The sequence below is a fragment of the Pundamilia nyererei genome, unplaced genomic scaffold, assembly GCF_000239375.1.
Source record: "Pundamilia nyererei isolate P.nyererei 1_Seehausen unplaced genomic scaffold, PunNye1.0 scaffold00017, whole genome shotgun sequence".
Classification (NCBI taxonomy): Eukaryota; Metazoa; Chordata; class Actinopteri; order Cichliformes; family Cichlidae; genus Pundamilia; species Pundamilia nyererei.
Window position 1 is genome coordinate 3,485,776 of NW_005187418.1, and position 26,512 is coordinate 3,512,287.

Below are 26,512 nucleotides of genomic sequence, written 5' to 3' on the forward strand. Positions count from 1 at the left end.
TGACAGGAGCAAACTGGTAGGCAAATTGTCACTGATACATCTACACCCAGTCCAATAGAAAGGCTAAAATAATTTTCCAACAGTTTCACATGTTACCATGAAGTTAGTGAAGTGAAATAGTGAACTTATACTGGTCATATGTGTGAATGTGAGCGTGAATGATTGCCTTGCAACAGACTAGCGACCCATTTTGGATATACCCCCACCTCTTGTTCTATAACAGTTGGGATAGTCTCCACCCCCTTAACGACCCCAAATTGGATAAGCTGAAGAAAATGGATGGATGGAAGTAGCTGGAGCGCTGTTAACAGCATGCTCTGAGAAACTGCAAAAAACCCAAGAGCTCAAACTCTATAGGCCTCTGTTAACATGTTAAATGTAGAAGTTCATGGCAGTCCAGTTGTCAAGTACGGTGGTGGATGGGTAATGCTTATGGGGCTTAGTTTGCAGCCACAGGAGCATGAACTCCTCTAGATGTGAGGACATCTCTGCGACAACTTAAAACTTCCTTGAAACTGAGCCATACAAGAGGGCATTTACCTTAAGTACTAATATCTGCATGGAAAAGTTCTTACCCTGCAGAAAATTGTACAATTAGTGTCTCATTAGTGAAACATGTACACTGGCCCATTTTTAAACTAACAACCGGCAATTGGTGGGAAAACCAAAATAATCCGAAACAAAAAGGCCAAGCAAACCGCCGGCAAAAAACCAACAAAACCTGAAGGAAAACCCAAAAAAAAAAAAGAAAAAAAGACTACAAGAAAAGGAACTAAGCAAGTGAACACCATGGAGTGCATGATTTGCCAGTCCAAGATAAGAAAATCACCCTAAAGAAGAAAATGAAAATCCAGATTCTCCAGCATCCATAGGATAGTGCCAAGATGCCTAAGTGTCGACAATATCAGAAGTATTTTAATGAAAGATATGATCATTTAAAATAAGATGAGTTGAGATAAAGAATACTGGAATATGTTTACACTAAAAAGTTTAGTGTTATGTTTTCAAGAGGAAGTAATGGCTGTATTCAGGTTAAAGACTATTTAAATTGGCTGAACAAGACAAAAAATATATATATCAAGGTCCACACCTCAACCAAGCTGAAACGCTGTCACACAACCTTCTGCATAATTATTTCCTCCGCTGAAGTTTTTCAGACACTACCTTTGCATTTTGATGGATGAACGTGGCAAGTACCAGCTGATTTATTTTATTATGTCCTGATACATAAAACCATAAAATTGATAGAAAGTTTTTGTATGACTGTAGAAGTTTGTTTAAGCATTTATCTTTATCAAACGTGACGCTCAGGTCTGAGTTGGAACAGAATGTGTGGCCCAGCATCTCACCTGGCTGGAGTACCCAGCTGTTTCATATCCTCCAAAGATGTAGAGTTTAGTGTTAATATTAGCACCGCAGAAGCCCGACAGGTCTGGTGGGATGTCTCCAGTCATCTCTCTCCGCTCCCTGCAAAGACAAAAACGTTAAAAAAAACGCCTGTAAAAGATAAGAAGGTAAAGCCTTAGAAATCTTAAACACACATATAAAGTAAACACTAAGAAAGGTTGGCTTTGGTTTTAGTTGACCTGACTCAAATAACCATAAAAGAAAAGGCTGTTTTTTGAATGCTAAGTCACTTTTATCTAGTTTGTCCTATCCTCTGATACATGTCAGTGTGACACACCGTTTATCTCAGCTGATAAACAGCCCTCATTTGATCTTACCACATCCCACTGTCTAAATCACAGAGCCATATCTCATCACTGGGCAACACGACATCCTGTCCGGCAACTACCTGTGAAGGAACAAAGACAAGATAAAGCTGTGAATGTCCTCTTTTGTTCACTAAAGCTGCACATTGCTGAAAAGCTGTGGTGACCTTAGATGGCTGATGGACATAGCAACAACCTGGATGCAGCAAGATGCAGTTCAAAAAAAATGTTTCTTGTTGAAACATGCTAGAAGGATTTCCTAGAAGGATATTTGAAATCTCCAGTTCATTTGCCAAGTTGGTTTCCGCAGTGTTTTTTTTTTAAGTCTACATATACATATACAGTCACAAACGCATTGAACCAAAACAACTGTTCACTTTTAATTAAAGTGAACAGTTAAAGTGAACAGTTACACAAAGGTGCTTGTACACCTTTGGGTAACTCACTCAGTTCAGTAGCAGCTCAAGCTGTAATACCTTTCAACGACACATGCTGGATGCGTGTTATTTGTCGTACTCATAAATACGAACACTGATATACTCCGGTGATTTATTCCTTTAGGATTCAATTTCCTCAAAGTAAACACAGCGAGGACGCACTGAGTTACCATAGAAGCAGTCACCAGTGACTTTTTCTTTAAATTTATTGTCATGACTTGGCTCCGCGTAGAAACACCTGCACCTAATCATCCAGGTAAAGAAAGGAAATTCTAGAAAGTTCATTCTCTTCATCGAAACGTTTTCCCCCACTGATGACGTTCAGATAAACAGAATCATGTTTTGGGGACCTGCACAGGTAGCGAGGCTATAATTACACCTCGGCTCTTCTTACCTGGTAACCTCCCCACACATACAGCGTATTGTTGTGTATGAACGCGGTGTGGCTGCTCCTCTCCAGCGGGCTGACCGGCGCGTCTCTCTGAGCAGCATCCATCCCAGCTCTGCGCTCTGACTCTCCTGCCTGATGAGCAGCGCCACGTCGCCCAAATAAAAACCGCCGAAAAGTGCTTAACAAAGCTTAAGGTGAATGCTGTGGCGGCTCAGAGGACCTGATCATGTCGCCCTGGCTCAGAGAAAAGTGCCGTCTGAATTGGAGGCTTTGCGGAACGTGTTTTTCAGGCTTGCTGCCTTTGTTCACTCCTCCCATAAGCATGAGCCCTTCATGCTAGTTCGGCACACCAGGTATTGCGTGTTTAGAATACCTAAGTGATTAAGAAACATTTGTTTAGAATGGGCCGCATGAAAATTTAACACATTGCGCGTAATTTCTCTGTGATAGAGTGAAATATAATCATGCTAGTATACTCAACAATAAACAGGCAGGTTAGAAGCAGTGAAGTGGATATTTTAACACCCCAAACACAGATGAAATCAGAACATAGAAGTGCCAAGTATGGCAGGTAGGTTTGGTATTAATTTAAGGAATCTGCTCCGAGTGATACATCTGTTCCTTTTCTTGTCAACCTGTTATACAGCCAAGACTTCTCCCTCCTCCCCTCTTCCGGAACCTTCCAAAATTCTAGTTGAATTCTAGTGAAATGAAGGTCAAAACATTAGTTTCATTGATCCTGTTTTTTCCCATAATACTGTAAATCACATTTAATCTGTGTATTTTCACTACATATTAATGGTCATCCACTTCCTTCTGCAGGAGCTCTTTGTCTCTAAAAGCACATTTCAAGGTTCATGTTAAACTTGGACTCAAGTAGAGTAGCTTTGCATTATTCAGTTTAAAATAATACTTGTTTTTCTCATACTGGTCTTTGTTACAGCCCCATAGACTGTTTTAGGGCCTCTCGCTTTAAGCCATCCTTCTTCTGATTGGTAAACACAAGGTCTGTGGGACTGCCATGTGTCACATGTGACCATATAAGGGATAGCCACACTCAATGAACTAAAACAGAGTCCAGAGTGAGGATCAAACTATCTGTTTAGAACACTTTGAAGCATCAGCTTTCGTCATTTATAAATATTGATTTCACTATTCGCAATTTTGGTATGTTTTTATCTTAATATAAGGATCCCCTGATGTATCCGTATAAATATGACAGAAAATGATGAAAAGCACAAAATGTCCATCTTAAAAGATGTTGAAAACAGGAATTTCCCTTCTATCTTTTCTACATGTAAAGACACACCCAAATTCCTACAATGATTTCAGTGTGACAGATGGCGATGAAACTAACTTCCTGACTTCCTTATTTCACAGAGGAACTTGTTAAACACAGTGTTATTGTTTTTAACATGACTGCACAAAAACAAAGTTTCCACAGGACTTGATGGAGTCCCATTGCATGACCAAATTTGGACCAAGCTTTAGTGTTGGACAATATGGCCTCACATTTGACAGGGTCATGTGACATCAGCCCAAGGCTGTTAAAAACATGTTCTGCAGAAATATGTGGTCCTCCAGCACACCTGCATTTGCAAAAGGTCCTAAGCCTGTGAAACACCTCTTGCTTAGTCCCTGTTGCAAAGGAGAGTCATCACACCAAATACCAAGACTACAAGACCTGTAGTGCTCGCCACATGTCATTAAGATGCTTGAGGTACTGGTCTTCTCGTATATCAGAGCTATTGTGTCAAATCAAACCTTATTACAGCTTGCTTCCTTAGACCACAGTATGTGCATTAGCAAACATCATCTCTATACGGTAGGCACTGCACGGCCTGTTTTTTGTGTGTCCACAATGGAGACAAACATATCAAGAAGACTAGCTCTGTGTTACAGTCTCAAAACGGAGGTAGTCCATCAGGTGGTGGAAGAATAATCCTCTTGAAAGTGAAGTCAATTATGATCAACCCTGCACACCCACGCCATGCCCTGGAGGTTATCAACAGTAGCATCTTCAGCCAAAGACTCAGTGCACCACAGTGCAAGCTGCTATAAGACTGTAATGCACAATAATATTAGATCCAGGCTTGCATGTTATTGGCAGTTGTATTTAATTGTTTATATATTATTGACTTTATTAGGAATTAATATTGTTTTACTGAGGAGATGACTCTGTGACTGTGAGGTGCCGGGGTGTGTGTACTGCAAAATAAGCATCTGGTCTTCATCAGCCTTCCAGGGACTGATGATGAAAATTAGCCCGTATGTCTGTGTGTGTGCCATGGCTACGGAAGAGGATTAGGGCCACTGGGAAAAAAATCTGAATTCTGAGATTAAAGTCAGAATTCTGACTTTTTTCTCATAATTCAGGAAAAGAAGAAAAAAAAAAAGGACGTGCCCACTTTTTTTGTTTTTTCCCCCCAGTGGCCCTAATCCTCTTCCATACATGGCTTTGTGAGTAAAATGAACATTATCTGGTGTGAAAGGCTTAAAATAAAAGACAACCGAATCAAATACACTGACATTTATTTCAATACAGTCATTCATACATAATGAGACAAAATAAATACAAATCCGGAAATAACAGTACTGCAGTATATGCAATTTTCCCTTTGCATATGATATGTTCTGCATATCACAAAATGGAGTTCAGTACATCTTCAACTTATTTTTGTTCTTTGCAGACCCCAGAGAAGTCTGACGATTCTCAGTTCAAAGTCAAAAATGAAAGAAAAGGGAAAAAAAAAAAGATCATAAACACAGCTGGGTTTTTAGTTTAGGGATAATTTAATGTGGCTGAAGATATCAGAGCTCAAATAACTCAGCTGAAATATCCATTTAACAGTCATTTCCGAGTGCAAATATGCAAATTACGTTTTAAACTTTATAAACACTCATCTCAAATCTTCATTTTTAATTTTTTTGCCACACAGTTATTATTAAATTATTTCATTAAATGCATGAATAAGCAGCATAAACAAATCTCCTCTGTGAGCCTTAACAATTGCCTGTTTAATCACACATATATAGAGAAAAATTCCACAAAGCGCTCATATTTACACAATTTTTTTATTGATCAATCTAATTTTTTTATTGCATGATTATGGGTTTTAAAAAAAAGAAAAAAGTTTTGGCCCCGTAATAGTGAGATATCATGGGAAAACTGTAACGCTTAAATTAAAAAAAGAAGGCACAATCAAGATCTGTTAATCAAAACATTTCTCATTATTCTACAAGTACAGTACTAAATATTAATGCTGGAAATCATGTCTGAATAATTTGTGCATTGAGAGAAACAGAAAACATACTGTGGATCACTTTTGTATAAACATGATGGTTAAGAAGACATTGACAAGCAAAGTAAAGAGCGTGAATGGTCACTTTTCCACTGCACAAACTTGTAGCAGGAACCAAGTTTACAGGAAGTCCCCATGATCATCTCTTACAATCTGTGGAGATCCTGAATGCACCAAAAAAAAAAGGCGAAGGGTAAGACAACGCTATGATTTCTGCTCATACCTTGGTTTTTCTCTACTGATCGGTGCATTACAGCTTTTACCAGATTAGTATGTTTTGGTTCAGGAAACTGAAATAAGTCTTTGATGCAGTCTCCGAGACTTTCCATCTTGATTTCGGTCTCAGTTTCAAAATTATTAAACCACTAGTTAAACTATGAATCTGTGAAACCAGATGATGATGGTTGTCATTCGTTTTATCCACTTAAATTTTACAATTTGAAAGACTCCTAATCTTCTTTGTTCGAATAGGTTTGGGGTTTTTTCAAAGATTTTCTTGTTCTGAAACTAAAGAAAAAAGTAGTGTTTGATAGTAGTTAAGAACCTCTAAGTACAGGCTGTTATCCTGGAGTAGATTCTGATCCAGAAGCAGTCCTACAAGAGGTTTTACAGGAGTGGGTGTGGGGATTCCTGAGTTTAGAATAGGTAATGGTGCAAGCTACTTATTAGTTCCTGCAGTGGAAAACGACCAACTCTAAAAAATGTTTGGATACAATAGATTGGCAGCACCCTCGACGTCTGACCAGGCCTTTTTTGATGTCGTGGCTGAATCAGAAATCAGAGAGGTATTTAAATCACTGGTCAGTAACATTTGGCTGCATCATGTGAGCAGCACGAGGCTCTGAATGCCTCTACATTAGTGCAAGAGAGTCTAGCTACTGTAGCACTGTGACTTCAAATACCTTCATCTTCATGCTTGCTTTAAGTCAGTTAGGGCAGGCAAACTCATAATTGCACTTGAGGTTACATCATGTGAAAGCTAAATTTTGTTTTCTTTACTCTCCACCAGCTTACGTTTAACAGTCTGGCCCCGTGGCTCACAGCTCAGCACTGTCCCTACTGACCGTGCTCAGTCCTGCAGATCCCTCTCCATGTATTTCCTCATCCGCTGACAGCGAGGACAGGACTGCTCATCAGCCTTGCAGCTTATGTGAAACAAAGCTTTGCAATCTTCACACCTGGGCAAGAGAAAAAAAACAAACCAAATTAAAGGCACTGTGGACACAATTTCCACACCACTTCTAGTAAAAATACTAATGACCACAGTTAGCATATGTTAAAGGTTTTGTTTTGCTTTTCCACAAACTTAAAGTATGATTTTCACAAAAGAATTTCTCAGTCAGTTGACGGTGTCAGCCTTAAATCCTCCAATAGAGAAAATGTGTTTCCCCAATAATTTCCACACATATAGGTGTTATTTTTATAGCTTTGGAGACACAGATTTTAAGATCTTATCAATATTTTAAAATGGAGGTACAGGACAAGACACTCATCTATATTAGAACAGTTTGAATTCACGTTCTATAAAGCGCTTCTTTGGTAAAGCCGAGCGAGTGGTTGCAGTTGTCACACTATACCTTAGGCTCCTTCAGCCTCACACCCACTCTCACTCAGAAGCTCAAAGCCCCCTTGGACTTTCTCCACACTAATGAGTATATTAGTGTACTAGAGTGCAAAGACTTCAGTTCCACTTCAAAAACAGCACATGAAAACAGGGCATTGAGGGATTTGTAGATGAGAAGATGGATCTCGTAAGTAATGCGTTACTTGACTGGGAGCCAGTGGAGATTTATGAGGGTGAGTGTGATATATTCCCCGAGCTTAGTGCATGTTAGAAGCCTGGCAGATGAGTTCTGGACATACTGGATTCTGTCCAGGGCTTTGCAGGAATTTCGAACAGGACCCCACTGCAGGAAGCCAGCCGGGTGGTGACAAAGACATGGATGATCACCTGTTATAGATTTTGTGTGACTGATGTCAAGAGATGTTCATTAGGTTGGTGACATATCCCATATGAGCCTGGAAGTAGTGATTGTAGTGAGACCTACTAAGATGGATGGTTTGGAGATGGTGGCACTGGCAGAGTTGCAGGTAGACAAGTTAAAATGCTAAGAGTTTCAGTGCGAGTGAGCAGGACAGACAAGTTTTTGTAACAGAAGGACTGTTCAGGATGAGCGTTTTGAATACAAAGTTAGAGAGGCAAAGCCAAGATGGTTTGGACATGGAGCTGCCAGACAGGAGGAAAAGCGGAAAACCGCAGAGAAGAGAAGGAGGACATGCAGCGGGTTGGAGTGACAGAGGAGGGTGCTAGATATAGGGTGAGATGAAGGCAGGTGATCCACTGTGGCAACCCCTAAAAGTAGCAGCCAAAAGAAGATCATTTTGGTCTGTGTGCTTTATTAAAAGAGTTTTCTACGTCTCTCTGGTAGATTGTGTCTTGCTATTCATATTAACAAGAGGGCTTCAGTTTATTTTTGTCCTGTTTACACTTTATATAGCCCACGTTAAAAAGCAACAGACAGTGGCGACTAAACAGAACACTGAAAACACAAACAAGGGAAAGGAAGTCACACAGAAGAACAGGATGTTTAAAAAGTTGGAGCTGGTGTTTAGCATTTAATTTAGAATATTTGGACAAAAGGCTGGCCTCATTGTGGACTTTTTCCTCTTTCTTTTTAAAACTATTTAGTTTTAGGGCTCAAATAAATAAAAAGAATGAGGAATGAAGAGAGATGCCTTTGGAAAACATACCTTGTGGTTGTCTCAAACTGGAATGGGAAGATGGTGTCATCAGAGTGGCATATCTGACAAATGTAGCCACGCTGGGTGCAAAGGTCGCAGCTGAACACGTGATTAGAGGCATGTTGCACCAGCCTGCGCAGAAAGTTTACATACTGGCCCTCTGCTACCTGACAAAAAAGAAATAAAATAAAAAAATACAGATGCCTATATGTAGGTATTTTAAGGTGGCGGATCCTGTATGCAATAAAAGCGGGCCAGAAGGTTACCTGTCGCAAGTCCTTGACACTGTACAGGTGGTTTGACTCCAACAGGTAAGTTCGCTGCCCCATTCTAGAGAGAGAAATGGAAGGAGAAGAAAAAAGAAAAGAAAGGTGTTTAACATGTTTTATAGCATTTAAATTGATTGTTCCTATTAAAAAGAAATTCAATAGGAACAATGTAGCCTAGAGTAATTTATTGTTATTGCCAAGGCATTCTGCCAAACACCTCGCTTTGAGTTTCTTGCAGGCTCCACTGCGGCAGGTACGCAGATATTCACCCAGAAGGCATAGCTTCTGCCTCTGCTCGTGGGCCTGACCCATGGACTCTGTGTGCGCAACCAACTCAGGGTTCAGCTGCTCCAGGTTGAGCAGAGGCTCTTGTTCTACCTGCTTCAGAAGCCACAGGGCTTTCTTAGACACCTGTGCAGACAAACAAGGGTAAGCAGTCTCATGAGGCTGACATGTTGCTTCAAAATGTTCAGCAATTTAAAAAAAAAAAAGACAAACTAGAATATTTAGTTATGAGTGGGTTAGAATACATAAAACAAACCCGCACAGAAAAACTGTAAGAGGACTGTACTGTCAGTTAGCCTGGAGGAAATGCAAATAGTCTGTACTACCATTTAACTCTATTTCAGCAGATGGCGCTGTATGAACAGTTTCTGTGACAAACAGCAACAACCAGACTTTTTGGTCTTAGAAAGAGGTGACCTCCTCAAAATATAAACACTGTGTTAGCACATTTAGTACATATTAGCCTAATCCATTCTTCAATTCCTGATTCAGGTTTGCACTGTAATAAATCGATGTTTGAATCAAACCTCAAAACTTGCAAGAAATAAAAAAAGAAAAAAAGGTTACTCATTCATATTCATGACAGTGATCACATTTATGCTCATAATTAGTGTATGTGAATATAAATATTTCCTTAATTAAATTTGAGATATTAAATACTGAAATGGCATTTACTTTTTGACTTGATTGTTTTAGCAAAGCCGTCTTTTTATTTAACCTCAGAGGTCACAAAACAGTTAAGTTGCAAAAAAACAAACAAAAAACAAACAAACAAACAAAAAATATTAGAAAATATTTCAAATGAGACTCAGACCTTTAAGATGCAAGTTCATAGAGTTTGGTGTAACACATTACACAGTGTGCTTCATGCTTCCAGTCTGCAGCACTCGTGTTAATACCCAAGGCCAGTTTCTTCAAATGACACTAAGCTTTCATCTAAATTAGCAGGTAGGAAGTCATATATGTTTGTTTTTTCTAATTGCTGTAACAAATTTTTTTATAGAAGTTTGTTTGCAGATAGTTACGTGTTGCACCTACCTCTCTTTGGGCAACATCCCAGTTGTGTACCATGCGTGAGGGGATGATGGAGGTGTCACCTTTGTGGCATGACTCACAGTAGTACAGCCCAGAGAACTCACATAACCTGGCTCTGCCCAGTGACAGTCCAATCTTCTGAGGACAGCCTGCAAGACACAGCAAAGCACAACTCAGTCTGAGTCACATCCACTCTAACAATGAGTCGGATTCCTCTTCCCGTAGACTCAATCAGTGATACATTATGATTTACAAGGCTATGCTTGATCTGCTCCACGTGTCAGAAGTTGCTGTCTTTCATCCCAAGATTTATCCCCCCCCCACAAAAAAACCAAACCCCAAAACAGATCTGTCAGCGGGATTACGCAAAGAAACACCTGACCGAGTTTTAAGATACTTGCTAGAAAAGTGGGACAAAAGCAAAGGAATAATACTTTAAATTTCTTTTGGGAAAATAGGTGGATCTTAAAGATGGGTTTTATTGGTTTTGGGGTAAAAGGATCGTAAAAAATACAACTGAACACAAGATCAGGTCTTAGACTCCTAGGCAACATGCTGATTTTTATCATCACACTCAAAACCAAACTAAACAACAGGAAATGAACAGACTGAACAGACAAGTGCAAATCTTCCATAATCTCCAGTTTTCTTAATGTAAAAGTTTCTTCTTTTTTTTTTTAGTACATAAAATGACATTATCTACTGGTTTATGGATCCTGGATTTTAAAGTTTCAGCATTATTGTTTTGGCTGTCAATATATTAGTTTTGCAGAGCCAGAAGTGAACAATATTTGAACAAGAGATTGAAGTGCAAAGTTATTAGCTAACACAAGCAAGCTCAAGCCATAGGCTCACACACACACACAGACGCATCTGCAATGATCAGTACCACACAGCAAGTCAGGTCCATTAAAATGTTCCAAAAGGCACATAAACATTAGGCCATACCCTTAACTTTAAGCTTTAGTCAAATGCAAACAAATGCATTATTAAAGCATTCATTTACTGTAAAGGTTATTAATGAAGGACGAAACTATCCAAGAGTCCAAAACATGCTTTTTAATGCTGTTAAGCTGATAATTTTAAAACAAGGTTGATTTTGTCCGTCTCAGACTGCTGAAGTCTTAAATTTAAAATAAATTTAAAAAAAATTTAAAAATGGTGTGCTCAAACCCAGTAAAGGGTTTTGACCCAATCACTTACACTAGAAGTGCAATGAAAAGCTTCAACTTTTGATACTGCAGACAGGATGGATTACCACAACAAGCAAAATCTGCTTGATTTTACATCAAACAGGCTTCAAAAGGTTTAAAGATATTATTTAAATTCTAACATTACCTGCACATTTGAAGCCCTGAGTGTCCAGGCCCTTCTCTGAGGGAACTTTGAAAAGGTGAACAAGAAGTGCTCCATCTTCTTTTAGCCTATGCTGCACCAGTCTGTACAGATTTCCAGTCGCTTCCAAAGGTACCTCAGAGCCTTCACACTCCCCATTCTCCAGGTATGAGTCAAGAGCCTCTCGGATAAACTTCCTCCAAAAGCGAGCCTCCTTGTCATTCTCCGCTCTAAATCTAAGTGTTTCTCGAATTGTCAGGAGCTTGAAAAAGGCTGGTCCCCCCTGAGAAACATCGGGTACCACATCCCGGATTTCCTCAACAGGGTAGTTTAGCCGCTGTAGCTTCCTTCCTTCTTTTACGAGAAATCCTTTCAAGGTCTCCAAGGAGAGAGAGAAAACCATACGTTCCCACGTCCGGGCCTCAGGATCTGTGGAGAAGTACAAAACAGCTTCTTTGATGGAATCTGTTTCTAAATTTGTAGTCGATGTCCAGTCAAATTCCTGCTGAGGAGGAGATGGAGAATCCTGCCCTCCAGATGCATCAGAACCAGACGGGCCTTGCTCAGGGCTGGAAGGGGACAAGGGTGGCGAAGAAACTGCACGTTCATCCACACCATTCTCACACCCGGTGTGCAGCACCTCCCACTGCTCGCCATGCGGTACTGGTCGGCTTTTGTTGACAGCCTCAATAATCCGGTCCACCCAGTCCTCAGCTTCGTCACAATTGGCCGCCCGGAGGTATAGCCGTTTTCCAGGAAAGGTCAAGTCAAAGCGGCCCTCAGGTGAGGTGATGTGAACGTCTTCACATCGCACCAGGGAGCAGTTTTCGCAGCATGTCCGTTCATCTGCATTCCCATATAGGCGGAACTCAAAGGGTGACAGCTCGCAGTAGTAGTCGCGCCATAATCCTACGGCGCTGCGTCGTTCTAGGTGACCGAGCTTCAGCAACCCTCGAAAGGGGTTTGACAGCCCTGGGAAAAACACATACATAGATGACATTGTCGTGTTTTCACACTGAGAAGGCCTCTTTTATATCCATGTTTACTAGCTGAGCAATACATACAGAAAATTAAGCCACAATTGAACCTTTTGCATTATTTTGAGCAAAGTTGCAGGGTTGTCATAAATAAAAATAAATAAATAAAAGCTGGACTGGTTTTCAATGTAGCTGTCAACTGTGTGTTAAAACTTAAAGACTAAAAGAAAAATCCTCATTAGGACAGGGATTTGTGTCTATGTAAGAAACTATATTGTTTGTTAATGTGTTATTACATTAACGTCTGGTAATTCTATGACATTTAGACCACGTTATATGGTAATGCAAATGTAACATAAGTAATCTAACAAATTACTTTCACCAGAAAGTAATTCTGTCCTGGCAAGTCCTCTCAACTTGCTACAACACAGTGATGCAATGTAGAGAAAAAAAAATGGAGAAGGAAACGGGGTTACAAGAAAAAGAACAGGCCGATACGTGAGCTGACATTGGATTTCCAATCAACTATTACATGACTTCAGAGTTCCTGTTAGCAGCGCGAAAACAAAACGAAAAGAAGGCTTGGAATTCAAGTTGACATCCCCAGTGGGATAATTTCACCAGCCAACATTCCCCATTATTTGCTTCAATAGATAAGTTAACATTGACTCACAACACGGTTAAATAATCTAATCTGTTCATGTGAATGACTGAGATTAGCTACTCGTGAACAGTCCCATTATTGACAAAATGATTTTAAAAATAAATAATAACCATAGTCCATATGCTTTGTCACAAAATGTCCCATGACATGCTTCACTATCTGCGCTGTTAACGTTACTGTTACACTCTTTCACATTATTTCTATTTTTAAAACAGGCCATGGGACTCATCCAGGTGACGTCCTGCAAATGTAGTAAAATCACATTCCACAGTGATGTGGCCACACGCCAAGCATTATGTAACAGCAGGCGTTTTCTCTTTTGAGACCTGAAGGAAATTACCTGCTGGGAAAATCTGGGGGCGTGGCTTTAATCTCATTCCACGCTTTCTAGTGCTCCTGGACTTTAGTGCAGTATGTTACTTCATTTGTAATCCCTCAGTGGCTACCTGTATTGACCAGGTGTGCGCACACTGCAGGTACCACTAGAAGTGCTGTGGAGCAACGATTTTATATGTGGGCTTCTGTTTAGTTTGTTAACAGCTCTGTCTCTTTCACTTGAATGCAATGATCTATTTGTGATAGAAACAGTTTGTTCAGAGAAACTCAGTTGGCAGGATTCTGAAACTCAGATTTCTTTCCTCGGGCAGTGAGATTGCTGAGATTCCCCATAATTACTTATTCCTTCATTTATGCATTTTTCTGATATTGCATAAAATTCTTACATCTTTTTTTTTCTTCATACACAAGCTTGTAGTGCTCAATTACAAAAAAGAAAGAAAGAAAGAAACTTTATTATGTTCTCACATTGAGCACTGACTGCTGTGAATTATGCCCAGCGCCCAAAACTCTTTTCATACAACCGTTTATCATAAGTTTTACACTCAAAGCTTGGGGGACAGGGGATGGTACCTATTTGTCTGCGATGGACGACACTTGGACGTGACGGCGAGATGCTGGGCTCAGGTGCGGGAGGAGAGACAGGTGCGTCATCGCTGTCCGGCAAATTCTCCAGATGGGGCTTATAAATGTCATCGTCTGAGATCCAAGAATAAGAATGCTGCAAAAAGCAGGAAAGGATGTTTTATTTAGCATTGGGAACTAAAGGGTTTCATTTGCATGTTAATGGTAAGTAGCAGAGTGCAGTTTGCAAAAAAAAGGGTTCCCCTTTTATCATGTGTCATTGGTGTTAGTGGTGTAGAAGCTATAAACAGTGGTCTCTAAACGGTCACGTGAATTTAAGCACAAATGTGTCTGTCTTGACTAATGTTAAGAGATTTTCCTATATTTATGTAAAACACTAAGAAATATCTTTAGTTTTTCCCCATTCAGAGATCACAATTAAGAGTTGTTTTCACTCTAGGCATTTGCTGGTATAGTATGGCTACTTTCTGTACTCCATTTTATTAACATTTCGCCACAGGACTGGTTTCATATCACTACCATTTTGCCTTCCGGCAGTATTCTCACAGTCTATTAACACTGAACACTAGAACAGCAGGTTGGTGTGTTTTTGCTGTGGCCCATGTGGGTTTCTGCTGCGTGCTTAAGCTACTTCCCACAGATCAGAGAGGTGTTTTTCAGGTAAAATGTCGCTGTGGATGAGAGTACTATAGTAAGACTCAGTACTCAGTCAATAAAAGTTAGCCCTAATTAGACAAGGAGTTAGATGATGGATGGACGATGGATGGATGGACAGACTAAGTTAGTAAAACTAATGCGACTACTCACCATTTTTGTGAGGGGTTTTAAAATGGAAAACAATAAACACAAAATAACATTTTTCCATTATTTATTACAGAGATTGTGTTGTTTTTTTCTCCATGCATTATTCAAGATTCAAGAATAAGAGTTGAACATCCTACTTGACATTTCATGCAACAAATATCAAATAGTTTTTTTGCATTCTACGTAATCAGCAACCACAGTATTTATGAACTGATACGAGTCCATTTGACAAATTTGCATTAAGACCAGATAAAGTTTGTGGTTTTGCTCAAATAACGGTTACCCTCTACAGAGATGTTACACTTACTGATACTGAATCTGAAGATGGCTTTCTGCTCAAGATGCTTGTAGAGCGACGTGGGCACTGATGAACTGCAGAGTCTGCGTTGGTTTTTTCAGAGCTTTCTGTTGGCTTCTCCTCCTGGACAGGCTCAACAGTGACACTTACTTCCTCCACAGGTTCTGCAGGTTCACTGACTGCTGAGACAAGACATATGTCCAAGTGCAATTCTGAAGAGGCACTTTTGCAGACTTCAGCGGGACACTTATCATCATCAGATGACGGCAGCTCAGTGGTTGTTTCTGGTTGCTCCAAATCAAGCTGTCCAAAGTTTGGACGCTGGTACTCAGAAGCCTGGGGCTCACTGTCACTGATAATACCCTTCTCAGAGAACTGAGAAGGACCCATGCTGGAGACAAATGAGTCTTCCTGTGTCGAGTCCTGACTGCAGTGTCCGCTCTCCCGGAAATCAGTCAGCGAGCTGCAGAGATACAGATAACTCAAAACATGTATTCTACTTCAAGTTAAATAAAAGAAAAGCTTTTGTTGACGAAAGACCAAAAAAAAACAAAAAACAAAAAAACCTCTGCATCCAAGCTGCTAATTTTATATACTGGTTATTGGCTGCTTTTCAGTCCCGTGCCAGAGCCCATATTGGGGTGGATGTTTTATTGGAGGCTATTTCCTGCCAATGATTAACACATATCTGATGCTCTATTGATTATTAGAACAACAGGATGGTGTATGAGGGACTGACTAAAAATATACTACAAGATGGGGCTCATTAAGGTGCTAAGAACAGTTATTTAACTCCTATTTGCTCCAGAATGATTAAAAACTGCTTAAAATGTATACATACTCTTTCTGTTGCCTCTTGGTGCAGATGTTGGGATTAATGGCTGCTTCCAAGTCACATGAAGACCAATGCTCTCCTGTCGGGCTGCGGGGGTCCTGTCCCTGCAGAAGGCTGTCAGAGCTCAAGCTGGAGGACAGCTGAGAGGAGCCTGTGGTATCCAGGCTTAAATTAGAAGAACGAAGAGCAGTCTGACTCCCTTGTAAAAGATCTGATCCCCTCCCCACTAAAACTGGGCAGCCTCTCTGTACATCCAGTGGGTCCGAAGAACCCGATGACTGAGACACTGTATCCCAAATTTCCTTCCATATCGGTTTGGAGGTGGGAGGGTCTCCACCATTGAGGGGCAGGTCGAGTAAGTCTGCCTGGGACAAAGGGCAGAGTCCGGCAAGAGCCAGAGGCGTGGTGGTCCACTCATTGAGGACAGATGACTTGTAAGACAGGCTGAATGTGAGGGAGGCCAGACCCTGGAGGTAGCTGAGCAGAACCTCTCGCTCCTCCGGGTTCAGGAGCAAGGCACTGGGCTGATAATGGGCCTGCAGCTTGGAGTCTTCACGGAACAGCGATACGAGGTAGCACTCCAGGAGGCCGTGGTTGAGGGCCAGCCGTAGCCACGCTCGGCAGCGACCCACATCAGTGCCCACAAAGCTTATCTTCTCCAGCTCTGTGATCACATCACTAGGTAAAAAAAAAAAAAAAAAAAGAGTGTGATAAACATATTGCATTTTCACAGTATAATACCTTAAATCAGTCATACTTAAACTTAAGAACAGCATCACTCAATATGAACTCTGAAAATCTTCAGGGACACTTCAATTCAATTCGATTAAATTTCTTTATTGTCCCACAAGGGGAAATTAGTTTAGCAGCAGGATATAAATAAACAGAACAATACTATAAAATAATAATGAAAATAATAGTGATAGAAAGTCCAAGGACAGTTATTTGCCATTGCGGAGACAAGATGCAGTGGGGATAAAAGAGACCTGGAGTCTTTTAGTCTTCCTCACAGGTACTCTAAAACGGCGGCCCTAACCCTTTACTAAAAACTCTGATTTAAACATAAGACTCGGATTAATGACCTCCTGACGTTTCTGTTCTTCATTTCATTTGATCAATCATCTCTCTTATTCTGTGTAATTCTCTATTAACAGCCTTCTTTTTTGCCATCTGATAATGATCAGTCAATTTTTAAAATCTTTTGTCTTGTACTTGTTTTGTAAATGGAAATATTAAAGCTTGAAAATGTTACTCAGGGAACTCAGAACATTTTAACTTCAAGCTTAACAATTGTAAATTTTTCACTGACCACACAGACAACCTGCATACCTTCAATACCCAAAAGGAAGCTGAGGGCCACACTTTGGGAATCACTGATTTGAATTTCTCAATAACATTGTTATTGAGAAGATTGAACATTGTATGTTCACTTTTCTTCTTTGCAGCCACCACATGCTGCTTTAAAGAGACACACACACATACACATGAACACACACCAAAACCCCCTCATCCAGGAGACACAATACTGTCAGAATTATTTTTGCCTCCTGGAAGATAGTCTTAGCCCAAAAAAGTAGTTGTCATCAGATTACTCGATTAATCAGTGGAATAATTGTTAGAATACTTGATTATTCAAGTTGCCTCAAGGCACTTTGCATAAGGTAAAGACACTACAATAAAATGAACCTGAAGTCTAAGATAAAATCTCCAAATGTATTTTTTCCAAAGGGAAAAAGTCCAAAACCCCCAAAGTTTAGGAATAATTGTGCCTTGGTTCTGACTTACCGGTGGGTGACACTCTTGAGGAGGCTCCAGAAAAAAGGCTGAGGGAGGGGTCCACGGTCCCCTTTCCTACTGCTGCTTCGAGACTCTGAGCGGATGTACTTGCTCTTGATACCGTGGATGAAGATGGCCTCCAGGGCACAGCAGAGGAGATTAGCATCGGAATCATCACTGGTGACTACAGAGTCTGACGCTACATATCGTTTCTGCAGGGCCTTGAGCGACTGCGCCAACTTCTCTTTGATCTAAGAAACAATACGTGGAAGAGGAAAAAGATTTTAATAAAACACATGATAGGTTTGTAGCTTGAACCTATTCGCTGGAACGTTGAAGGCAATATAATTACACAGCAAGCAAGACACGAAGTAGGCAAAGTTCTTCATGTTTCTCGTGCACGGGAGAGAACCGGACAAACGCCGTTCCTTCGCTTGACCCCAGTTGCTCTTGTCCGTTCTCCCGTAACACTGCTCTTTTATTGAGGTTACATGAATATGCATAGGTTCATTAACATATGATGTCTACATACACACAAAGAGTACCTTGCCTTTGTGTGTGTGTGTGTATGTGATTTGTGTGAGGTCAAGATGTGACCCTGTGAAGACTCCCCAAAAGCTGGTGCCAGGAGTCTAGCGGGTCCATCTGAACAAAAGGCTCTTATACTTAAAGAGATATACGTGTGTTTGCTATATCAACAAAGAGAAGACAGGACCTCTCTTATGCTCCTAGGATGTGGGTGTGCATTCCACTCTAGAATGCACACCAAGCCTTTGCAGCCTGCTAAAGATCACAGTCCTATCACTACACAATTGATTATACACCTCTAAGCATATATGGTTAAATATTTCTAAGCATAAATGACAATCAACAATACAAAACCTAACAACACATTCCTCAACTGGTTCTGATGGGAAGCAGCTGTCAAACAAGAAAAAAAATTCCTGTTCAACCACATACATAGAAAACATCTTCAAGCATTAACTGGCACTTTTTTCTGCATTTCATTCCACAGTGTGATGACAAACAAGCAGTTTGAGATCAGCTGTGATGTTATGACACTCAACCTGTATATAACCTCCTGTCACATGTCACCCACTGTCAGCTGATGGGGAAAAAATAACAAACACATTACAAACAGACCTACTTTATGTAAAAGGTTAGAGGACAAAGGCAGCTTCTTTCGCAACACACAAGAAACTTAGTGCTCTTGAGCACTGAAGAACTCTTCCTTTGCAGTGCTTGACTTGTTAAAAGAAAAACATCTACAGGTCCAGTTCCAAGCACCTGGACATATACGGTACATTAATGCAGCGGGGTTATTTTCTGCAAAACTAGAATTACAGGGTTTTTCCACGGTCCACGATGGGCCAGACAAGCACAGTTTGTCCAACTATACTCAAAGCAATGACTTTGTTTCACCTTACCTAATGATCTGAGGTCTCAAAGCCTTGTTAACAAAACATAAAAATTATTTATGTTTTTTTAACTCATTTTTTTCCTTTCATTGAAACATCTGAAAAACACATTTGAGAAAAAAAAAAAAAGCCATAACCCTGGGGTTTTCCTGGCGTCTGGAGGATGACTACGCACGACTGGTCCATAGTTACGGAAAATAAGATTTGGCATCTAAGCTAACAGAAGTTTCTCCCTGTTATTTTTAGCTATTTTATAAACAAATTTAAAAAAAAAAAAAAAAAAAAAAAAGGTATTTTAAACTTGGGTAAAATAAGCCTCACTTTAAAAAAAATAAAATACTGGTTACAAATATTTGTAATCATAGTTCTGGTTACTTTTCTTTGGTGAAAGGTCAAAACCCTCTTTAGTGGGTAGCTCCACCTATGACTCAGGCTTCCTACTGTTAAAGGATAATTTACGTCTTCATTTTTATGATCCTAGGAAAGCCTAGTTGGAACACTTCTCCATCTTCTTTAATTGAACCCTCTGGACATTGTGGAGGAATATAAATACCTTGGAGTACACAAAGACAATAAACTGAACTGGGTTAAGAACACCACTGCACTCTACAGTAAGGGCCAGAGTTGTCTCTATTTTCTGAGGCGGCTGAGGTCTTTCAACATCTGTCGGACAATGCTCAGGATTTTCTGTTAGTCTGTTGTGGTCAGTGCTATCCTCTATGCTGTTGCATGCTGGGGCAGCAGGTTGAGGGTTGCAGATGCCAACAGACTCAAACTGATCCGCAAGTTCCTGTTGCAGGAAGGGTCGTGTCTAGGGATGGGTATCGTTTAGGTTTTATCCGATACCAGTGCCAAACCGGTACTTTTGAAATGGTGCCGGTGCTCAAACTGGTGCTTAAAGAATGGAGAACACACAATTGGTCCAAAAACCTCTCATGTTTAGCTGTTTTTTTGTAAAAAGATAACAATGTTACCTTTTCTGCAGCTATGGGGCATATATCGCCTCTGTCAGTGCGCCCCAGGGTGGCTGTGGCTACAATGTAGCTTGCCATCACCAGTGTGTGAATGTGTGTGTGAATGGGTGGATGACAGGATATGTAAAGCGCTTTGGGGTCCTTAGGGACTAGAAAAGCGCTATACAAATACAGGCCATTTACCATTTATATGGTATCACTCTTGGCTGGAAGCAGTGCTTAAACAACCGCAGTAGATGCGCTTGGTGTGAGGTCTCGCAGCAAGCTATCAAATACGGCGCATTTTTCGGCTTTTAAAAAAATTTGAGGTGTTACTTCCTTTGACAGTATCACAGTAGCAGCTTAAAGCACTTGTTGCAGGCTGCTGAGTTTGCATATTTTGCTGTGAAGTACAGCCAGACTTTCGACCGCTTCGCCTTGGGCATTTTTAATCTGTAGTTCTGCTCTAAAAGAACGTACGTACCTGGACACGCCTACTATCCTCGGAAACGTAAAATGATTGAATTCAAAGTGTATCACATCTCAGGAAAAACAAGCACCGAAATGTGCGCTGCTTTTCGGTCTGGTCGTTTATGTCAGAACCGGTGCCATGATACCGGTACCCATCCCTAGTCGTGTCTGAGAGGTGGATGGTGTCCAAGATAAGGACAATGCTGAATAATACCACTCCATTACATGCAGGCTAGTCACAGGAGCACGTTCAATGAGAGACCGAGATTACCAAAAATCACACTGCACCACACAGGAAATCATTCCTGTCTGTGGCCATCTCCCTGTACAACTCCGCCATCTAATATACTGTAAACACTGCAATAGTTACACCCTTTAACACACTCTCTACAGTAAAATAACAAATGACAAAGTTCACAGGTTAGAGTTAAATGTCAATCATATATATTTACCTCTGTAATATTCTTGATATTTATAATTGAGCAATTTGTATATGTTAGCACTGTTTCTTAAATTTGTAACCTTTGTAGCATATTGCATTATTTATTTAGTTTGGTCTGTTACTGTCTTGGAGCAACTTTAACACACATAATTTACTTAGGGATTATAAAGGTATTCTGGTTCTGAAGTCTACCATTCAGGCTAGAGTTAGACTCTCAAAGAGTAGCCCACAGACTGGTGGCAGCCCTTGGCAGTTAAGAACACAGTTTAAGTTATACAATCATATACAGTGCACAACAAATCTCTGCAAGCCATCATAACAGATTGAATATGAATGATGTTGAGGGGTTTAATTGTTGTTAGTGGTTAAAAAAAAAAACCAAACACGTTTGAAGCAATAACATGTTTAACATAACAGCGTTGATGGTGAGAGGTGACCGTCTCACTTGTTGTCATTATTTAGATTCAAGAAACACGGGGTGATTCATTAAAATCTCAGAGTTATAATCAATTCTCAAAAATAGTCACACTGAAAATAAACTAATGTCGCATGTATCAAGTATAAGAAAGCCAATGTGTGAGTTAAAATATTAAAAGCAAACAGCAAATATTAGCCAGATCTATTCTTTCTTAAGTAATTCAGCTTTGTACTTCAGTGGTTTTATATTACAGTTCACCATAGACACACAAGCACAAAAAGTACTAACAGCAAGTTCCTGATTCCTGACACGATCACCCAGGACTGATGCGTCAGTTATGTCTATGAAAAAAATCTTGAAATACTTCTGAAATATGTGAAACTATTTCACATTAATTGTTCAATATTTGACTCTTGGGTTAATTTATCAAAGTAAGTAAGACCCTCTGAGACAAAACATGTCCACCACTGATCTAAAAGGATAGAACTTGTTACAAGTTTCTTAGGTTAACCTTCATTCAGTCTTTCAATGCAGGTCCCCTGAAGTGTGCACAACAGCAGCAGAGCGGTCCATTTGGGCCTTTTTTCCCTTCCTGTCTGTACCAGAAGACCTCCTGTAGCCCTGGGACTACACCTATGCAAGACCAGCTTCACCATTAAACATAATGAAAATCCTCTGTTGATGAGCTTAGTACCGGGATTATGATGCATTTCCTCTGCTGCATCCACTATTAGTGGCGTATTGAAAACAGGCTGTGCTGTTGTCGTTTTGTTTTTCTTTTGGAGCACCCCATGTCCCCCACAACCTAAACATCAAGGGGGTACTTTGCATTACAATACTACTTAAATCTCACAAGCCAACTCTCACGCTGTCTCACCAGCAGAGGAAGGAGCCAGACAGAAGTGAAATCCGCAACGTGAAACGAGCTGATTCTTACCTTTTTAACATCCTTAGTCTCGTGGTGAGCTTCAGTCTGCGTGGCGAGCATGGCACCTCCTGGAATAAGTTACTCCAACATGGCACACTGAAACACACACAAAAAGACCTGCCCTTTTTGCACTTGCAGGCTTGACTAACAGCGACCAAACGAGTCATGCGAGTTTGTATCCTGAATATGGCCACGCCTTCGAGCCAGACATGTGACGAGAAGGAAACGAGTTTCCCTCCTCACATCGAGTTTCCAGAATTTCCTATCACGAGGCTGTGCTCTGTGACATTATTTGCCATTTCATCCTTTCTGTGAGTAGCCCTCCAAGTCACGTGAAGCACAGATTAAAGAAGACGTCTGCAGGGAAGTAGCTTCTTACTTCCCCAATAAAAACTGAGAGGCACTCTGAGAACTAATTAGCATGTAATCCAACCACCCTGACATCATCACATCCAAATAAGATTGCGTTAAATACATCAAGTGCTGGGCTATCAGCAAACAAAGTACTGTTTACCAAACAGTGGCTGGTTAATAGTTTCGTTTAAAACACCCAAAGCGACATTTAGAAGCATTTGTTTTCTCTGCAGACGCTTTGCAGTGACGAGCACTGGGCGTATGTGCATTAATGACAGAAATGCACGACCGAAACACTGTAAATTAAACAAATAAAATAAAAAAGCTGTGTAAATAACGAAATGTCTATCAGCTATGTAATAATATTAAACCCAGACGTTGTCGGCGGCTTTTACTAGCTAAGTTTTGCTTACCGAAACAAACAGCCTGGCTAACAGGTCGAAAAACAAGCACGTGTCCTCCTTAAATTAACGTAAACACGGGAGCTGCACGTTAGAGGCACAAAAATCCGTGCAGTCACTCTCCATCGCTTCCAAAACACCTAAAAATAGAGCAGAAGTCAGCTCGACTTTAGACGCTCGACTGTCACCATCCAACTGAAAACGAAGTGCATCATGGGAACTCAGACTAGTGATGCGTTCAGGCTCCATCACAAATGCTGTGAAACTGAGCTTGTTCTCATGGATTCTCGTCTTGTCGATCTTTTTCTTCTTCGTGAGCTTCTTTATGATTTTCTTGATCTTCTTCTCATTCTCATCCTCTTCAAGGACACAGTGGATCATCTATCTAACCCTATCTTAAGCATCCTCTTCTGACACACCAACCCTCTGCATGTTCTTCTTCGCTACACCCAAGAACGTCCTCCGTGGTCTTCCCTTTTTCCACGGAGCTCCATCTTAAACATCCTCTGCCCAGTATATGCAGTATCTCTTGTCCAAACCATCTCAGCCTTACCTCTCTAACTTTATCTCTAATGTACTTGATCTGAGCTTTGTCTCTGACATGCTCATTTCCAGTCTGATTATTTGCACAGAAAACTTTAACATCTCCAGCTCAATCTCCTGTCTTTTTGTCGATGTCACCACCTCCAAACCATAAATCATAGCAGGTCTCTTTCCTGTCTTGTAAACCTTCCCTCATGGCTCGTACCTCTAGGTCCTTTTCCACCTGCTACCTACTCTCACTGCAGATCGCAAGGTCATCTGCGAGCATCACAGCCAATGGAAACTCTTGCCTGAACTTATTCCTCAGTCTACATGACAAAAACAAAACAAACAAACAAAAAACATAATTTATTGACATTATTTGTGTCACTTGCATGCCTACCCTGCCACTGACATTAAAATTATTCTTCATGAATTGTAAAAGTGACTTCCTATGTTATTTAATCTGACTTAGAAGTGACAAATTATAGCTATTAGCTTTATGACTTTTACATTAAAACAAAAAACAAAAGACAAAAATGGCTATTTTGCCCTTCTTGATGATAAAATGGTTTATCACCCAGAAGATAAACCATTCTATCATGGTATTTGTACAGGGTTAAACCCAAATAGCTTAATAACATGAAAATAACAAAAATACACGAAAGTAAAAAGCTCAATTAAATAGAAAAAAGTAAATAGAATAAAATTGTTTTATCTGTTATGTATGCTTTTAGCTTATTTATATAAGGATTTAATGTGGCAGGAGTTACATAGAGCGTGTTTGCATTTCACCATCTAAACGAGCTCCAACTCAAGTTGATTTCCAATCCTCTGGCGGGATTTAATTTTTACTGTCGACATATTTTTTGTGTCTTATGGTTTCCGGGTTATTTTTTTTATTTAAGACAACACATTAAAAACGAACAAAATCAACATGCAGAAAGTAGGTTAACTACTAACCTTAACTAAAGGTAAACAGAAGCGGTAATAAAAACAAAACAAACAAAAAAACAAACCCAAAGTAGAAGCTGTAGTTTACGAGTAACACTTAAAGACGACATAGTGGTTCCATTGTTGTTGACACCACAGACTTTCTGTTCTCCGTTCTCAGCTCCTGCTCTGCTAAAGACTTTTCATAACACACTCTGCAACTTATAAACTACTCCACCGCATAGCCTCACCACCGAAACAATATATTGCCAGTATATTTGGCTTTTTATTGGTTTCAGAAACTCAAAAAACATAAACTTCAATCACTCTATACTCCTTTCTTATCCTCTGTAATCGTAGCATACTTGAAACTGAAAGCAAACGTGCGTACGGAAGTTTTGTACTTTCATTTTCCTTTGTGTCTACAGTCAAGACACAGCACTGATGTGTGTGTGTCTACAGACACAGCACTGATGTGTGTGTGACTACAGACACAACACTGATGTGTGTGTGTCCAAACTGGATTTTAACTGGCTGTTTGATCTTTTTTTTTTTTTTTAACTTTTTTTTTTAAAATTACCTACCTTAATGTCTTGCAAACTGCCAAGAAAGTAAAGACTCCCTGAAAAACATTGCTGTAAATCTCCGCTCTTCAATTTTCCAAGATTAAAATCAAGAAGTAAAAACAGATTTCGGATAAATAAACTTTTTCTTGACGGTAATTAAATTACATTTAAATCAACTGAACTAATTAAACGACTATGACGATGACATAAATCTGCCATGTTTTTACTTTTGAGACGTGTGCCTGTGAGGATTTTCCAGCTGATTAGAAAGTGAAATAGGTGTGTCCTTGGGCTCTGCTATAAATGAAGCGCTGGAGGTTTGCTCCATCAGAACACCAGGAGACCTGAGAATTTGCTTCACACTAAGGAAATTTCTACATTTTTCAAAAATGATCAGCAGGATTTTCTTCGCTAGCCTGTTTCTCGGGATGTACAGTACGGGCTCCTCGTTAAGTTGCAAATGGATTGTAAAAGATCCAGGCGACAAAATGAGTCAATTCAGTCTGCACAACAAACAAGCTTTAGGTCTACTTGATATGATGGTGAGTGCACTTCTTTGCATAATGTTTAACATGGTATTGATTTAAATAGTTTGATTAGTTCCATGGATATGATGTGTGTGCGTGTTTTGTGTGTGATGCAGATTACTAACACCACTAAGGTTGCTGAAATTGAGCACAACGTGGCTTTCCCTAATCGACTGTATCACCAGAAGTCCAAAGCAACAGTAAGTCACCCCCAACTTTTTACATAAAGTTGTTTCTTTTTTTAATGGAAGAATGGAAAGTGTCAGGATGGCAAATCTACAAAAGTTTGTCTTTACCTATATATAGACTGTTCGGCTATTAAAGGGTCGTAAGGATTCTCTCCCACAGAGCCAAGGGAGTTGTCTCTTATCACGACTCTGTCATAACTGTGCATAATTCAAGGACGAAATACAAAGAACTCATTTTCAACCATTTATTCCTGTGCAATCTAAGATATATCTGGGAAAATTTTCATTGCTGTGTGAATTCTTGTTCTTTGACTTTCTAAGCCGTCCATCTTCAAGTGTCACAGAAGTATTCCTATAGTAATTATTTCTTCTTCTTCTTTGTCAATGGAAAATTGTACTTAGTAGTCAGTATAATCTTTTAATGATATAAGTTTGCATATGGTAGAATGCTGCATGTAATTATTTGTGTGTAGAAGTATATAGTTGGTGGCATATTGAAAGAATGTCTCATAGGAGGTCTGTAACATTCTAGGGTGTTCACCCCCACATCCTAGGAGCATGAGAGAGGTCGTACCTTGTCTTATTGTTTTACGGTAGGATTAACGTAG

General features: G+C 40.0%; 3 protein-coding genes across 5 annotated transcripts in view; all 3 read right to left on the bottom strand.

The window, feature by feature from the left end:
* The window catches only part of LOC102195071 (kelch domain-containing protein 1-like), a 12,856-nt gene extending 9,714 nt beyond the window's left edge, over window positions 1-3,142 (bottom strand). Inside the window, exons 1-4 of one of the 3 annotated variants that reach the window (XM_005725850.1) lie at window positions 3,022-3,142; window positions 2,544-2,913; window positions 1,725-1,795; window positions 1,350-1,467 (exon numbers count right to left, since the gene is read on the bottom strand). In XM_005725850.1, the coding sequence (XP_005725907.1) occupies window positions 1,350-1,467; window positions 1,725-1,795; window positions 2,544-2,645 (291 nt within the window). In that variant the 5' untranslated portion in view covers window positions 2,646-2,913; window positions 3,022-3,142. Of the gene's footprint in view, window positions 1-1,349; window positions 1,468-1,724; window positions 1,796-2,158; window positions 2,373-2,543; window positions 2,914-3,021 lie in introns of those variants that run through there. The other 2 variants (XM_005725851.2, XM_013909021.1) reach the window with 2 other exon arrangements.
* A 1,913-nt stretch (window positions 3,143-5,055) lies between these two features.
* plekhm1 (pleckstrin homology domain containing, family M (with RUN domain) member 1) lies at window positions 5,056-23,374 on the bottom strand. Its single transcript, XM_005725852.1, has 12 exons — window positions 23,181-23,374; window positions 22,423-22,509; window positions 17,793-18,034; window positions 16,014-16,685; window positions 15,182-15,635; window positions 14,059-14,206; window positions 11,512-12,480; window positions 10,177-10,322; window positions 9,071-9,264; window positions 8,851-8,914; window positions 8,594-8,751; window positions 5,056-7,020 (listed from the first exon to the last, which is right to left on the bottom strand). The coding sequence occupies exons 2-12, from the start codon at window positions 22,471-22,473 to the stop codon at window positions 6,912-6,914; spliced, it is 3,207 nt and encodes a 1,068-aa protein (XP_005725909.1). The 5' UTR covers window positions 22,474-22,509; window positions 23,181-23,374; the 3' UTR covers window positions 5,056-6,911.
* A 633-nt stretch (window positions 23,375-24,007) lies between these two features.
* Window positions 24,008-26,512, bottom strand: part of LOC106456125 (interferon a3-like) — a 5,637-nt gene continuing 3,132 nt past the window's right edge. The window contains exon 4 of the mRNA XM_013908950.1: window positions 24,008-24,019. Coding sequence (XP_013764404.1) covers window positions 24,008-24,019 — 12 coding nt within the window. The remainder of the gene's footprint in view (window positions 24,020-26,512) is intronic.

Bases quoted from the DNA above. Each gene is read 5' to 3' on its own strand.
- plekhm1 (XM_005725852.1), bottom strand. From the start codon at position 22,473: ATGCTCGCCACGCAGACTGAAGCTCACCACGAGACTAAGGATGTTAAA. The intron at 15,636-16,013 runs GTATGTATACAT...GTATCTCTGCAG, and splicing joins ACCAAGAGGCAACAGAAAGA to CTCGCTGACTGATTTCCGGG. The intron at 10,323-11,511 runs GTAATGTTAGAA...TGTGTCTTGCAG, and splicing joins TCAGGGCTTCAAATGTGCAG to GCTGTCCTCAGAAGATTGGA.